The sequence below is a fragment of the Falco rusticolus genome, chromosome Z, assembly GCF_015220075.1.
Source record: "Falco rusticolus isolate bFalRus1 chromosome Z, bFalRus1.pri, whole genome shotgun sequence".
In the NCBI taxonomy this organism is placed as follows: domain Eukaryota; kingdom Metazoa; phylum Chordata; class Aves; order Falconiformes; family Falconidae; genus Falco; species Falco rusticolus.
In genome coordinates, this window is record NC_051210.1 from 70120992 (window position 1) to 70137459 (window position 16468).

The 16468-nt window shown below is 40.7% G+C and overlaps 1 protein-coding gene across 3 annotated transcripts in view; it reads right to left on the bottom strand.

Moving 5' to 3' along the window:
- The window catches only part of OSMR (oncostatin M receptor), a 38248-nt gene extending 22019 nt beyond the window's left edge, over window positions 1–16229 (bottom strand). Inside the window, exons 1-6 of one of the 3 annotated variants that reach the window (XM_037374526.1) lie at window positions 16122–16228; window positions 13446–13577; window positions 12696–12826; window positions 9071–9167; window positions 4481–4644; window positions 1027–1186 (exon numbers count right to left, since the gene is read on the bottom strand). In XM_037374526.1, the coding sequence (XP_037230423.1) occupies window positions 1027–1186; window positions 4481–4644; window positions 9071–9143 (397 nt within the window). In that variant the 5' untranslated portion in view covers window positions 9144–9167; window positions 12696–12826; window positions 13446–13577; window positions 16122–16228. Of the gene's footprint in view, window positions 1–1026; window positions 1187–4480; window positions 4645–9070; window positions 9168–12695; window positions 12827–13445; window positions 13578–16121 lie in introns of all 3 variants that reach the window. The other 2 variants (XM_037374527.1, XM_037374528.1) reach the window with 2 other exon arrangements.
- Window positions 16230–16468: the final 239 nt, after the last annotated feature.

Below are 16468 nucleotides of genomic sequence, written 5' to 3' on the forward strand. Positions count from 1 at the left end.
CTGATGACGCCTAAAGTCACTGTCTTTCCAGAGAGCTCTAAATCAGGTCTGTAATGCAGGATCAGTTTGTGGCAAAGAAATAGTATTTCTGATCCCTATCCAATTTCCATTGAAAAAACAAGATCTCCAAGATTGAGGTTAGTGAGAAAGAAAGGGAACCTTGTATCCTATTTCCCATTATATAAGGTGAGGAAGACGAGCAATTTATGTGCCACAACCCAAGTATACAGACCTATGATACTTCTACAGCCCATGGTATCTCCCACAACCAAAAGCCATTGCAGCTCCAGCAAGAGTAGTGTTTCTTTACAAAATCGCTGTAGTCGTATTTTCAAAGGCAGTTACATAGTTTGTTTAAATTAAATTATCTGCAAACCAAACTGCTCTAGTAAGACAGTGTAGTCTGGAAAAAAAAAAGGGGGATGGTGGTGGTTTGTTGAGCAATCGTTAATTACATTATGGGTTCACTCCCTATTCACTCTCATATAATTCACAGAAGTTCATTCGAAGTGACATATGGAGCTGTCTTGTTTGTCTCTTCATCTTTTCTACTAATGAAAGCTATGAACCCCAGACAAAAGAAACATGCATCAGACGATGTAACCATAACTATGTGCTTCCTCTCCTCTCCTCTAGTTTGGGCCAGGGCTGCATCTAATCTGGTGATAAGCTACACTAGAGCCTATCCAAGATCCCATGCCACTCTATGTATGACTGTTTTTAATGTGCAAGCAAGAAAAGCTCTAAAACTTTTGGTCTACTAGCTTAGGAAGATAGTCTGCAAATTAAAAAAATAGCTGAAACATTGCTATTATTACCAGGGAAAAAAAAAGGGGGGGGGGGGGGGGGGGGGGGGGAGGGGGGAAGAGTTTGTCAGTACTTAGACATGAAAGCGTTCAAAATGGATTCTTAATTTGATGCCATCTCTTCTGAACTGGACTTCACCGTTACACTCAGCAGCAAATGACAATCTAGCTTTGTACTGGAAAAAATAAAATCAATATTGCAAAGCCTTATTGTGCTTACCCAGGACAGTCTCCCACCGACTCCACTGACTCCAGATTTTTGATGCTTCTGTTCTGCTCCTGATTCTCACTGAGTGTGACATACACTCCAAAGGTAAGTCTGAATCCCATACCCAACGAAGAGGCTTTCCTGATTTATCAAGTGTGACATTATGAAACTCCTACAAACAAAGGCCAGTAAGGCAAAGTATTGAAAACACAGAGATGTGTAGACATTTTGGAAGTCAATCAAAAGCAGTGAGAGAGAGAGAAAGCTCAAAGGAGGACAATGTTTTTGAAAAATGAGCCTCTGAAATATCACTTGCTACACGTGATCTCACACTAAGTAACTAAGAAGCTAAGTAACTGCTTACAAATCTGTACTAGCAGTGGTAGAGTGACTGAGGTGCTGTCAAGACTGCTTGATTCTGACAACATAGTTGTGAGTCAGACCCTGCTTCTGATGAAAGTGAAAATAACCACTCTCAGTGGGTTATTTGTGCCTGCTTTACACGGGTCATAGCATGCACAGATACTCCTGCCTGCAGGTGACCTTGTCTAAAGCTCTGGGTTACATATCCCTAGCTCTGAATTACAGCAGGCATTTGCACTGGCCAGTAAGAATTAACACAGGTGATACTGTAGGTCTGAGGCACAGCATCTGAGGACAGTACTACCACCAGTGACAGGCAGAGTAGGAGAATATCTGCTGATTTCCTCAATACACACATGCAAGAACCACAAATAAATATATTCAAAACTGTTACAGCTCCATGAAGACAACAGGACAGCCTGAAGTATGAAATGGAGTATAAAACCCACGAAAGCTAAATGCTCTGTAATTCGGCAAACATTTTTATATCAAATTACATAAATTCAGACAAACAGCAAAAAACATTAAATGTTCTGCTGCTCTCTAAGAGAAGATACTCTACAAATTTCTTTTAGCATGTACCTACTAAGGCCCACCCGGGCGCTAAATGAGCTGCACCAATACACGGCACAGCAACTCAAACTAACTTGGGCACCATGTAGGCACACAGACAGATGAAAATGTAACCCAAGTGTGAATCTTCCTTGGCATGACAGTCCATAAGAAGCAGGAAAAAATGGCTCAAAAAATTCTAGTAATCATCTGTAATTATTAATACATTTTAGAACAGAACACATGAATATGAGCCCCCCGTGTGCCCAGGTGGCCAAGGAGGCCAGCAGCACCCTGGCTGGTGCCGGGAACAGCGTGGCCAGCAGGGCCAGGGCAGTGCTGTCCCCCTGCACTGGGCACTGGCGAGGCCGCCCCTCGACTCCTGTGTTCAGGTTGGGCCCCTCACTGCCAGGGGGACGCAGAGGGGCTGCAGCGTGTCCAGAGACGGGCAGGGGGCTGGTGCCGGGGCTGGGGCACAAGGCTGGTGGGGAGCGGCTGGGGGAACTGGGGGGGGTCAGCCCGGAGAGGAGGAGGCTTAAAGGGGATCTTACTGCTCTCTACAACTGCCTGACAGGAGGTTGCAGGCAAGTGGGGGTCGGTCTCTTCTCCCAGGTAACAAGCGACAGGACAAGAGGAAACAGCCTCAAGTTACACCAGAGGAGGTTTAGACCGGGTATTAGGAAAAAATTCTTCGCCAAAAGGGTTGCCAAGCACTGGAACAGGCTGCTCAAGGAAGTGGTTGAGTCACCATCCCTGGAGCTATCTAAAAAAACTTGTAGATGTGGTGCTTGGAGACACGGTTTAGTGGTGGACTTGGCAGTCCTGGGTTAACAGCTGGACTTGATGATCTTAAAGGTCTTTTTGAACCGAAAAGGTTCTATGATTCTATACATTTCAGTACTTCTTCAAGCAACCTTACCAGATTCTCAGCATACAGATCTGTGCTGCACCAGAGCCCTTGGCTCACACTGACAGCTGGAGAACTGCTCTCTATTACTGCTTTCCATCAGCAACACCTGCACTTTCATAATATCACCACTGAGAAACACTCTGCAATCAGTTTACAATTTAATTTCTCAGTTATAGCACTGAGGAATGCAGTCACTGCTTTGGAAGATAGACTGTCCATGCTTTGGTATGAGCAGGCTCACTTTCTTTATTGGACCACATTCTTCAGAAAAACACAGAAGCAAATACATTTCTGTCTGGTAGTGACATCACAAATACCCTGTTTATTTCCCTTGTCATGTTTATTATAGTTAACAGACAAGACTATGTCCTTGGATTCGAAAAACTCATTCTTTCTTCCAGCAAGTTAATAAGAGTTTGTTGGAAGGATACTCAAAAAAAACCCCACTTACTTGTTTGTAGCTGTATGGCCCCAGTTTCTGACTTGGCTAGATCTACTCATGGGATGTTAAAAATCCTACCCCATGTATTAAGTAGCCATAATCTTCTGAATTCCATAGAGCTCATCTGCAGGGAAGATGTGGTTCTACAGACTTAGAAACAAAATACTAACAACTTGGCTGATCTGAGAAAGCTTTGATTCTTAACAGTGCCCATCTTCTTTTATTGACTTCTGGTTTCAGAAAAATAAGCCCTTCTCTGCTTTACCTACTTTCTCACAAATAGCAGCTTTAAATGAGCTAGAGCAGTTCGCCAGTTTTACTGAGTTTTAACATGTGCATTTCATATTCTTCCACGGTTCAGTCAGCAGATGACTCATAATAGGTTATAATACCCCTAAAACATGCATTAATTCCCAAAAGATTCTCAGATCCAAAGGAGAGGAAATTTTCTTTGGAGACAAAAACTCTCACACTGAAGTCACAAACCGGAGAAAACATCAGGAGTAGGCCTAAGCCTATGATTTGGTAATCTCCACCTCTTCAGAAAATTTGGCTGGTTTAGGTGTTAAGGAAAACTAGCAGCACAGGGACTCTGCAAAAGAGGCATCACTACTTCTTCCTTAACTGGAAGAGGTGGGTATAAGATAATGGTGCTAAAGGCCAAGTACAGGGCTTAAACGGCTTCACCCTCACTGAGACGACCTTTTGTTCCACAAGGTGAGAGGAGTTGCAGCAACATGACTCATGTTCACTAGTCCCCAGTTAAGGGTAGTAATCATGCTATAAAAAAACAGGCTGTCTTTAGGAGTAATGGAAGGGATGTTTCTGGGAGGCCACTTGGGGAACCTGCATAGTGAAAGTGAAACAGAGGTCTTGAAAATCAGATCTCCTAGGTCTACCCACCACAACGCCTCAATAAGGATATGCAAGGCATAATAGAAATTACTTCTTCATCTGAGCCTACTTTTTTTTTTTTTTTTTTTTTTTTTTTTTTTTCCACAGAAACTGGGCATAATGTTAGACCAAGTCTGGCACCTATGAAATATGAACGTATTTCTAGTACAGTTTTGTAAATACTGTGCTGTAAATTGTAAACCTACACAGCAAAACTATCTGCATATGCATCTGAACATTTCATTTTCCTTTAGCTTCCTTTGTATCATAAATAACTAATATACCTTTTTTAAACATATACTTACTGTCCACACAGTAGTGGTTTCATCTGTTCGACGGACTTGTATTTCAAAAGACATCACCAGCTCAGCATCATGCGCTGACTTGTCAACATCCCATTCCACAAGCAGTTGCTGAAGAGCCAAATCCTTGGAAATGTTAAGGTGCTTTACTGGAAACAGGATGGATTCTAGGAGCACAAAAAGAACACAAAAATATTAACGTTTAGCTGTTACAAAGCAGATCTGAAACAACAATGGTTAGATGTAAAACAGGTTCCACACTAGACAGTTCTGAAGGAAGAAAATAAAAGCGATCAAGACCCATGCTGTTGATGTCAAAAGCAAAGATAATCTTTAATCTTAAGGCGAAAGCAGGCTAGAATGAGGTTCCCAATTCTACTCAATAGCTGCCCCTGACATTGGGTGCACCACTTCATTTCTTCATGCCCTCAATTTACTAGCTACTTTATGGAAATATTGATCCATCCCTTCATAATCTTATGAAGAGAAATAACAATGTATTAACAGGGACTGAATCCCAAGAAATCCTAATCCCCAGCAAGCCTTCTCATCATCAGGGCAGAAAATCTAGGTTCAATTTTGCTCTCTAACCTAATTAACACTAAACTAATTAATGCAAGTCAAGTATTTGAATAGGATGTTTCACTCCACTAGCTAGCTCAGATGATAGTCTAGTATTAGGCGCATTCCTGATTGCTCTACATAGAGCTTAGGTACTTTAGTCAGGGCTGTGGACTCTACAGCTGGAAGCAGACACCTAGTTATAATGGCAGCTCCATCTTTTTGTGGGTCTGGAGTTAATTCCCAGAATAAAATACAGTTTAAAAGTCAGGCTGAGGTCCCTTTTGGTGTGAGGAAAGGGAAGTCCACTTAAGGCTAGCTTACTGAAAACTACAGATCACCTTAGAAGTAGTCCCTCTTTTTAAATGTTTGCTCTGTCACCCCTCCCAAAAAAAACCTAACTCTTGGAAGAGATGAAATACAGTGCCCATTGATCTTCATCTTCTCTCATTCCTGAAAAATAAACAAAGAGCAAAAAAAGAACCTAAACTTGATTTGGTTGTTACTGAAGCCAGGGAACTGAAATGGCCAAGTAACCAGGCTTTCTCTTTTGTCATGGTTGCTTTCCAAGACGCCTCTGCTTGTTACAAATGACAATCAGAATGCTTATATTGACCAGGACACAGAAAAGAAATCACAGAAATAACTGTATATTCTAATAAAACAGAATTCATTCTGGCCATTCCTGCCCCACTACAGCCACAGTCCTCAGGGACATGACGGATCGAGACCTCAGCAGCTTCTTCCCACAAAACTGTCACGTCCAGTCATTTCTCCCAGATGTGCTTCACTCACTGACCCAATGATTATCTGACACTGTTACAGACTATTAGTGGCAGAAATGCAAGCATTCAGGAAATTTAGTTTGAGAATCTACATTTTGATAGAAGCTTCTGGAAGCAATCAGATATCCAAACTATTTTGCAACTTATCCTGTGGTGCCTGCTCTGCTGTAACTTCTGTGCAATCATTTCCCTACGTACAGATCTTTACATTAACTGCAGGAAAGGAAAGGCTCAAGAGAAGCAACAGTTATAGCAATCCTTGATCCCTCAAAGGAAGCAAATAATACTTTATAAGCTTATTTATTAATTATGAGAATACAGACACTGATACCGCTTAGTTGTTTATACAAGTCCAGCCTATAACTAAAGAATAAATGGAGGCATGTATATCTGGTACCATTAGTAACAGCTTATAAAAAACTGCTGAAAGAAATGGTTGTTTCTCTTTTAGCAAATCATCTACAAACTCTGTTGTTATAATTTTAATCCATTCCATTTTAAAAGGTAATCGAAATCAAAGCAAAATGAAAAACGCATGCTTTCAATCCAGAGGAAACTACTGGCATAGGTTCCTTCAGATACACTTGGAGGGAGAAATCAAGGTTTCATGGTTCAACATAAACAGAACTGTGGTATCCTAAAAAAGTTTTTGAGAAATAAGTATACATGCACATATATGCACATGTACCTTCTACCAATTTTTACTGCAGCCTTAACACAGAATTAGTGGAAAAATATGAACATGTGTAAAATCCATTAAAACAGAATTTGACAGCATTGGTGTATTTTGTAAGGTAAACAAAAATATGTTTCAAGTGCAGAAGTAAGTTTTCTTTTGTGGCTATGGTTATGACGTGGTCCTTAAAAAAAAAACATACCTGCTGCTTGACAGTTGCTTTTGAAAAATAACGGCTATCAGTTTTATACTACCATAAGGAAACCCAGCACCCATCACAGCTAGTAGATGCCTGAAACCAAGCGGAAGGCCTGTAGATAAATTTCACTTGCCTAAATGACAGGGGAGCAGCAATTTTAGGTTTTACTGGAAAACAGAAATCTTGTTGGCTTCACTGCCAAGGACTGACCAGGCAAAGAGCCAGAACAACCAAAGCAACAAAGTGAGCCATAAAATTAACTGTGGAAGCAGTGTATCTTATGTTATTTTAGGAAGGTATGACAAGATGCACTTCATCTCCCAACATTCTACAGACTTCACCATCAAAACAAGATAAAGGCTGCTAAAATCCCACTTATGCTAAGGAATTGACTGTAATGTTGTTCCTCCCCAGCATATAATCTTAGCTGTTAATTTTCCGGTGCACCTCACCTCTACATTCATCATCCATTTACATGAAGCACCACTTACCAAGCCTCTGAGGGGATCTGATTTTACATATGCAAATAGGTGGCTGACCTAAAGCTCTGGCCCTTGCCATTCTTGTGTTTTCCTCTTGCAGTGCTAAAGCAACTGGGGGAGTCAGATGGGCCCGGCACAAATAAACCTAAAGGAAGGGACCCAGCTACTCTCTCAATGAAGCTCACAAGCACAAAGTAAGACTCTCAGGGAAAGGAAACAAACACACCTGAAAGAAGAGCCAGCCTGTTGGCAGAAACCCCTTTCCTTTTTCAGGGTGCACCATTAAAAGAAATCCCTGAGTATCTTCCGAATTTCCCTATCCTCTTTTCTGCTCCTTCTCTAGCCAATTCTAATTGCAAGTGTCACTACTATGCCTATTGCATTGACAATGAGCTTGCCTCTCTTCTCTACATGTGACTTTTTGCCCAAGCTAAAATCTCATCCCTTTTCTTACCATGGACAATATTTTCACCTGCTGCATTTAATTAACTTGACAAAAAACCAAAGGCCTCGTTAGTTTTGCTTTCCCTCTATCTACATACAGTGTCCCTCCACTACCCCCTTTTAGTTAGATGACATATCACTGCCAACCTCACAGAAATTTGTTTTCCTCAGAGCCTGGCATAAGACAGTCTAGATCACCGGTCAGGGCTTATACACAGTACCAACAGAAAAAACAATATAGTTAAGGATATATCCAAGATCTTGAAGGCCACATTGAGTTACAATGTGAGACTTAAAGACTTCTGTAGTATAATTTAGATATGCAGAAGTACATGTAGCATCCAGTTACAATCTTCCCCTCCTACCAAAGTTAAATAATCAAGGCATCTTAAGGCTTGTTTTAACTTGAAAGCTAACTCAAAGACTGTATGAATAGCTTTATGATTACAACAGAGACGAATTCTGTTCCTGAACAACGGCATGTGAAAACAAGTGACCAAATTATTGTAACATAGTAACTGTTTAGACTTGCCTGCATTACAAAGTTTTGCTACTCTAGGGACATTGGTAATAGTCTCAAAACTGAGCAGCCGGCACCTTGAGTGAATGGAGTGTGAACACAGGAATTCAAGGTTGAAAAGAGACATAAAAGTCTGAAATAGATATATTATCCCCTTCAGTATGATGACAAGTAATTTATACAAAAAAACACCCCTCTCCCTCCTTCACCAACTTAATTCAGGCAATACAACTTCTATAATGCAGACTATAGTCTGGTAAATTCTGCCTTCTTAATGGTGGTTATAGAAAAGTAGATTAAAAACATTAATTCTTTTTTTTTCTTTTAATGGAGTAGTGCCCAATGCTATTGCCAGTGGCAAGAGTGCAAGTAGTACTTTTAAGTACTTTTAAGTACTTAAAACACACACCTTTCCGAAAAGTTATCTATATTCAACTTCATTCCCTTCGAATATGCATATTTGCTTTTTTCTTTGTATTGGATATATATGTGAAGTGTAAGAAACAAAAATCTGTGCCATCATCAAAAAAGGAACCAACAGAAGCGCTGATTTTTTCATAGAGGAGTCAAACAAAAAAATTCAAAGGGAAGGGAAGAGATAGAAAAGCATAGAAGTTGTCAAAGAGGAAATAAATTACTTGAAGATCCGTACTTGAAGAGTACAGATCAAAAACTTGAGACAAGGGAACGTAAATAAACACACTCTGGCTTCGCATCATTGCAAGTTATGGATTCAACAGGCCATTTTGCATTATGGGGTTACAAAAGGTAATTATACAAGACGCTTCATCACCTTACAAAAGAGAATAACTTGATTACACATGTAGATTGCTTAATCACAGGAGACTTACAAGTGAGCATGTCCAAAGCTTCAGTTGTTGTAGATTGCTTCCTTCTAAATAAAAAGCAGATGTTCAGACATTTACCTTGCTGTGAATATGTGGTGTGGCAAGTCCTCAGGAGGATCAGTACTGCCAGAACCATGAAGTAAGTCATCATTCATCCACCTTTTCCTGCACAAGACTTATCGGGAAAGAAGACATTTCTATTTATTTTTTTCTTTTAGGAGAAACACATGCCAGACAACAGTCCAGGTAATATTACTGTATTTCAGAAAAAATAAATAAAAATGCAACCACACAGACTCCAGGCATCTTAAAAGAAATTGAGGAAGAATGGATAAAGAAAGATACAGAATGAAAAAACTTGCTTGTTTTTTTAGGACCTGGTCACAGCATAGGGAAAAATACACTACACTTAAAAGAATCAGTTGAATCTAAACAAATAAACGACACAATATCTTCAAACTTTCCCCTCCGTTTATTTCTAAGGAATATTAAAACAAAAGTTTCTCCTGATATATTTTGGCTTTCCTCTTGCACAAATAACAAGATATCCATCCTAACAAGGGGGAAAAAAAAGTATAAAGGTACATAAGGCCTTGTGGTTTCTGCTTCAGCGTAAGCCTGACTGATGAATCCAGCAGACTTTGACAAGCATGGTCTCTCCCTTGGCCAGCATCCAAGAACTATATGAAGGGCTTTAGTTACACTGGAGTCGAAATACACATATCAAAGTTTTGGCAAGTTCCATTCCTAGAAGGACCATCATCTCAAACACCACACAGCTCTATCTAGCATTCATTTTACAGCTTTTACACTCACGTTGTGACAGGCTGAAACTGTTTGACTTGCACAGCCCAGTCCCAAGGGACTGATCATATGTCAGATCTCATAAGCTGCGAATTCCCCCATGCAGAAGGGAGAGGTAAACATTCAGCAGCAGTACGGTTAAAAGCAGTCATGCACAGAGGGTACAGGAGTCCAAACAACAGGAACAGGACAATGGATACAGCTGTCCTTAACTTTTCATTTCCATGCTTTACATTTCTGGAGCTGTGTAGAATACTGATAAAGAAAGCCTTCTACCACTGCATCCACAATAGAAGTTGAAACTGCTTAGCAGGACAGATAACCAAGATGACCTTCTGTCCCCACAAGGACAGAACATTTACTGATTTCAGAACAGCCAGGAATTCACTCCAGAATTTCTTCCTAGCAGAAAATTTCCAATTTAATGCCTTAGAGCTACAGACACTGAAGTTTAATGACCTTGCCTTAGACTGAATGGTTTTGAGAAACTCTGAATTTCTCAAAAGGATCAAAAGAAAAGTATTTCAACTTTTTTTTTTTTTTTTCCCCCAAAAGTTTCTAAAGGTCACACAGAAATTGTAGAAGAGTCCTGGGTGCAGCACTGCAGCCCAGGGCTCAAGCTCACAACAAGCACCCTTGCTGCAGTGTGCCCCAACTTTTTCCTTGTGAGCATAAACATGGAGGCCCCATATTTAAAAGGTGAACGTGGCTTTGCCTAATGTATAGGCTTCTTCAGTCCTTCTTGCCATTATACCAACATCCTCAAAAGTATTCAGACAACACTAAAATCAACATTAATAAAGAATCTAAATATTTTTGAGAACGTAAGCCTAATTCATATGCAACTAATAGACTGTTCCAAGAACTGACTTGGGGAAATCTGCTTTGTTATAGTTTTTCTATGTTTAGCCTTTGTTCTATCATCTGATGAAATTTAATATCTAAAAGGGAAAATATTTTGCTATGTTTTGTCTGGAATAAACACAACAGAATCTTTGTTATGGAGCAGTGAGTGGCAAGCAAGTGACACAACAAGAAGTCTTTCCAAGGCAGATTATGTTAACATTTCTGGTAACTCTTTAGTAGATTTATACAAAATTAATATTGAGAAACAAAGTCAAATCTTGCATGCCCTTTTTCAGAAAAAAATGAAAATAAAACTGCCTTTAAAGCCAAGGGCGTTGACTCTCTGCTTTAAGAACCAATTTAACACAAGGGCGGTCAGTTAGGTTCAGTGGCATAACTCCTGACTTGACATGACAAAAATCTGGCCTCACAGGACTCCTGGTTTTCTAAACATCTTTGTTGGGTCGGACACACAAAATTTGTCATCTATCACTTAAATCCAACATTAAATACAGTGGGAAATTATTGTGGAAGTCATGACAAATCAGACTATTTATTTAAATTACTTCCTATTTGGAAGAAATTTTCTGTTCTTAAGAGGCATTCTCAACTATTCTATTGAAATAAGCATCTAATTTAACTGTCTCTCTCCAGTCATCTACATTGTCAGTCCACTAATGGCACAGCCTAGATCAATTTTACTGATGCATAGTACAAATGCTGTATGCTACTAAAAGGCATTATAAGTTCATCTGAATATAAATGTATTTTGGAAGCTACAATGCTTTTCACTAATCAGTATGTTAATAATCTAGTTTAATACTGTATAATAAATTATGATAATGTGTGCAATTGTAGGTATAAAAGAGTTTTCATGGGAAAAGTTCTGGAATTCTCTAACAAAGAGAATATGAAGTGAGTTTAAATAAATGAAACGCTATTTGAGCAAAAAGAAACACAGTCCTTAATATATAATATTTTGACTTAAATCATCTTTATGCAGAAACTTTATGCCTATGACTAACAAATTAATCACATACAGTAATTACTACTGACTAATGTCAAGCACTTGTTCTAGATTATCAATAATTAATTTATTTTATAAAATCATCATTTAAAAATCTGTGTCTGTCACAAAGATTAAAAAAGAATCAAAACAGTTGTACACAATACATTATCAATTTCATTTTATAAAAACCCATGATGATAACAGATTAACTACACCCTTGCCAAAAGTGAAAACAATTGAACAACAAAAGGAATGAAGACAGGAAGCCAAGGAAGGCTTTTAGGTATCTAAATAATTCATCATCCTAAAAGAGGCAAAGTACTACCTCTGAGAAATAGTGAGCAACTATCAAATACCACAAGAAAAGTGACAATCACGACCATGGTTCTGGTGAATAGCTTAGCTCAGATTTGCCAATCTGAAGAATTATGAATACCATACTAGTATGCCACAGTTCTTAACCTGAGAATGAATCACTGCAGACTTTTTTCTTAAGCCTAAGAGAAGTCATGTCTTGTCACCATGCTTCAACATGGAATGCCTGTGTACTTTGTTTCCATGAATTGCAGGTAAGAACAAGAAGTTCTCATGCCAGTGACTTTGAACATGGACTGCAGACATGTAATTTGAATACTTTTCCCTTTCTATCTACTTTTGTCTTTAAGACAATTTTGCAATGGAATTTCTCTAGTCTATGACAGAATCACTGATTTTCCCCAACTGACTTTTGAAGAACTCCAAGGATGGAGATTCTACAACTTCTCTGGGCAACCTGTTCCAGTGCTTGCCACCCTCACTGTGAAGGTCTTTTTTCTCCTCATATTCTTCTTATATTCAGATATTAATTTTCTCCTTATATTAATATAAAATAACTTCTTCTATTCTCCTTATGTTCATATAATCATTTTTCTCTTTGTATTTTCCTTGCTACAATTTGCACCTGTTCCCTCTTGCCCCTTTGCTGTACAACTCTGCAAAAAGCTTAGCTTTATCTTCTCAGTAACTTTCCATTAGTTATAGGACTGCAGTCAGGGCTGCCCTTACCTTTCTCTTGTCAAGGCTAAGCAAACTCAGCTCCTTCAGTGACTCCTAAAGTGCTTCAGCCTCCCAAGCCTCCCAGTGTCTCTCCGCTAGACTCAGTCCAGTCTGTCAGTCTTTGCACTGTGAGCCCCAAACTGGACATAGTAATTTAGATATGGCCTCGTAAGTGCCAAATAGAAGGAAACAATCACTCGCCTAAGCTCTAATTATTTGCCATCATTATCAACAGTAGTTACAGTTCTAATTTCTCTGATGAATCTCGTTATTGGGATACACTGTGAAATGTTCTATAAAATGGGGGATAATGCTAAGCCATAAACTGAGGATGATTTGGCACAAAATAATCTGTCAGAGCTACAGAAGTTAGCTGAGCAACACATTTTTCATTTTACACTGTATTCTTCTCATTTCTAAAAATTCAACATCCATGGGGGAAATAAAGCAGACTTGTCAGTCTGTAGCCTGGATCACTGATACACTTTTTTTTTTAAAACTCATGAGTGTATACTCTACTTTTAATCCTTCCCATTGGAAAAATGTAACCCAGGGTATGACAAAACAGATACAGAAGGATTCAGGACTCCCCAGCCTAACTTGAAATTAATCAGTACTGATAGATACATCAATAAAACAGAATCATTTTGGAGACCTGGTGGCAATTGCAATAAAATTCAGCAGCAACAGGCATGCTCAGAGACCTGACAATTCAAGAGCAGTCACTCAAGAGCTGGAGACAGAAGAGGAGCTAATTACCTTGGGAAGAGATGAAATCTCCTTCAGTAGGTAGTTTGCGAATACTCTAAATATATATCTCCAGGTAAACTATTTCTCCTTCAAAGCAAAAGGCTGGCTCAGATGATCCCTGAAGTCTCACCCAGGCCAATGCTTTTGTGATGCCATGGATGACAGGAAAAAAATTTCTCATTATTCATCTAGTAAACATGCCTAAGATGAACATTTTGTCCAGCCTCTCTTCAAAGGCATTAAAGCACTAAAATTCAACTGAAACCTCTTTCAAGATCAGGCTCATAGTATTCAGGAGTCATTGGCTGGCACATACTGCTGGAGTATAAGGAACAGCCATGTGTGTAAAAAAAGGAAGCCCCTGCTATAAACGTCTAATCATAGCTGACCGCAGAGTCATTCTGTTTTCTATCAATCTTCTTAAAGCCACATATTTCAAATCACGCTTCGTACAACTTTCCTTTCTCAGTGCCCTTTGCTTTGCTTATTTATAAGAGCTGTCAGTCACAACCCTCATCCTCAAGTGAATCAGAGCCTGTACATAGGCTGGGAAAAGAAGTTTTCAGCTTCTAGGATCCAGAAAACTTTATCCATTTTAAGGACAGTATTAGATAAGGACACCAAATCATAAACACCATTGATCTAACAATTTTTTCTAAACCGACATGGAAGAGGACTGCCAGCAAGGCAAATGCAGTAACAATACTACGTTGGATTTATGTCATATTTTTCATCCTGTGTTCTAATTCCCTCTGCTTCACAGACAGACTGAGGATAGGAATCACAAATCAAGTTCATACCATGCAGTATAAGGTCACTAACATAACTGATGTGTTTAGTGCCAAAACTTAATAAACCCTTTCTTTCCATAGCCAACAAAGAGACAGACACACCTAGAAAGTAAGCCAGATCACAGGCAAGTTAGTCTTCCAGAGGTGGTTTTTTTTTCCTCTTAAATAAACAGATAACTAGGTAAGTGCCAAAATGAGCTAGGATGCCTGAAGTCAATGGTTTGTACAAAGACTCTGCACTGAAGTGTGCTTCTGCTCTCCTGATTCCTGCAATTCCCAGTACATCCCTTGCAAAATGAAGTGCAGAGCTGACATCCAACTGAGGCAGCTTTACTGGAAACACAGTGTCAAGCCATTGAAAACCTATTGAGTGTCGGTAAAGTAACATCTGCCAAAGCATCCTACAACTAAATAGATGCCTCTTCAAAATAAAATTCATACTGTTTATACAAAATTTAATTTGCACTATTATGAATTCTGAAAAAAAAAAATAATAGCTGAGATAGCAAATTCTAAAGTGAAAGAACCCTTCCTTTAGTCCCTGTACTCAGGTTTTCTTCTACCAAATAATTTTAAAGATGGTTTTAATTATACTTAGCACACAAAATACATCCATGTATAAGACACTGAAAGCTCCTAATAATCCTTTGTGATGCAATGAGAGAGCAACAAGTTTTAAAAGCTGCATATGGAAAAAAGTAATTTCTATCATCAAGGTCTGATAGGCATGTAATCATTTGGCCACTTAGGCATAGCTTTATCTCCTGTTTTTTTATAAACAGAAATCTCTTTGATGCATGCTGTTGATTGTCTGAAGAGTTTTGCCAAAACAGGAAAACATTATGTACTTCATGGTCCCATGAAGGCTGGAATCCAAACATAAAAGCAATTAAACAGTGAAAAAATGGGGTCTAAAAACATAAAATGCTTGACAAGCTGTGTAAGACTGCTTCTGCCCTACCAGAAAGCAAATGCTTTTTGTAGGGAAGGAATCATATAACATGGTGGTATGACTCACACCAACAGGAATAATAATTTTACCATGTTCTTCAGGCTTGTAACATTGTTAGGATCTGGTTTACTCTGCTGGAGTAGGGTCTGGTCCAGGCATGCAATATTTAGAATAGAGACAGGTAAAAAGTTTACATCAACAGAATAGCCAAACTCCAAAAAAAGCAGGAACCACACTGGAATTTATGTTTTCTCATTTACTCCGACAGTTTTGAGACTAAACAACAGATTTCAGCTGCTTAAAAGAAGGCAGAAGCAACACTTTTTCTCTGTATGATGCTGGACTTAAAGGTCTGGGCTTGCCATTCTGGGCAAGTCAACACCTTCTGGAAGTAGTAGGAACAGGAGACATTAAAACTGAACCTAATCACCTGGGAGGCGCCGCATCCACACCCCACCATGTATCTCACCCGAGCCATTTTTGCTCGGGTCAAATCAGCCGCTTTGACGCTGCAGTAAAGCGGTGACACCCTGAAAGCAGAGAAGGTTGGTTGGGGCAGGGGGAGTGTCATAAAACGCTTTAAAATTGAACGGCAAGTGATGGTGCTGCCGGGACCGGCAGTTCCTGAGGGGTGAAGCGCCGCCCCCACCCGCACCCCCCGCCGTGACCAGGGATGCCTGGAAAAAGGGGGGTTAAAGGGCAGGCAAAGCGTGAGGAGGGCTAACGGGCACCAGAAGGACTAAAACTCAAAATCAAAACTCCAGAGCGCTTCAGAAAAGGGGCCAGGGTGGAAAGGGTGGATGGATTTTCCTCAGCGGAGCAGGCTGCGCTCCCCTCAGCGAGGGCGGCCGGGGTCCCCCCGCGGGAGGAGAGGGAGAGGGGAAGGGGGGCTACGGAGCTAACGAGGGGCTGCCGCGACAGGGGGAGACCGGCGTAACTCACCCGCACCCGCCGAGCAGCTCCCTCGGGGACGCGGGAAGCCCGGTCCGCGCCAGACGGGCGGCGGGACGCGCCGGCCCCCCGGTCAGTGCCGGCAAGGGCTCGGGCGGCCGTCCCTCCCCGGGCAGGGCGGTGCCTGCTCCCGGCTGGCGGGGGCCGGGTGAGCAGCGCCTCGGGAATTTCCCCCGGCCGCGGGGAGCGCGGCCCCTTCCCACAGGCAGGGCGCGGGCCGGGCCGCCTCCCGCAGCGCCCGCCCGCCATCTGCCCCCTCCTCCGAGCACCCGAGCGGCTCCGGTGCCCCGGGGCGAGGAGGGGCAGCAGGGCCTGGGGCCGACGCAGGGGTGGCCGAG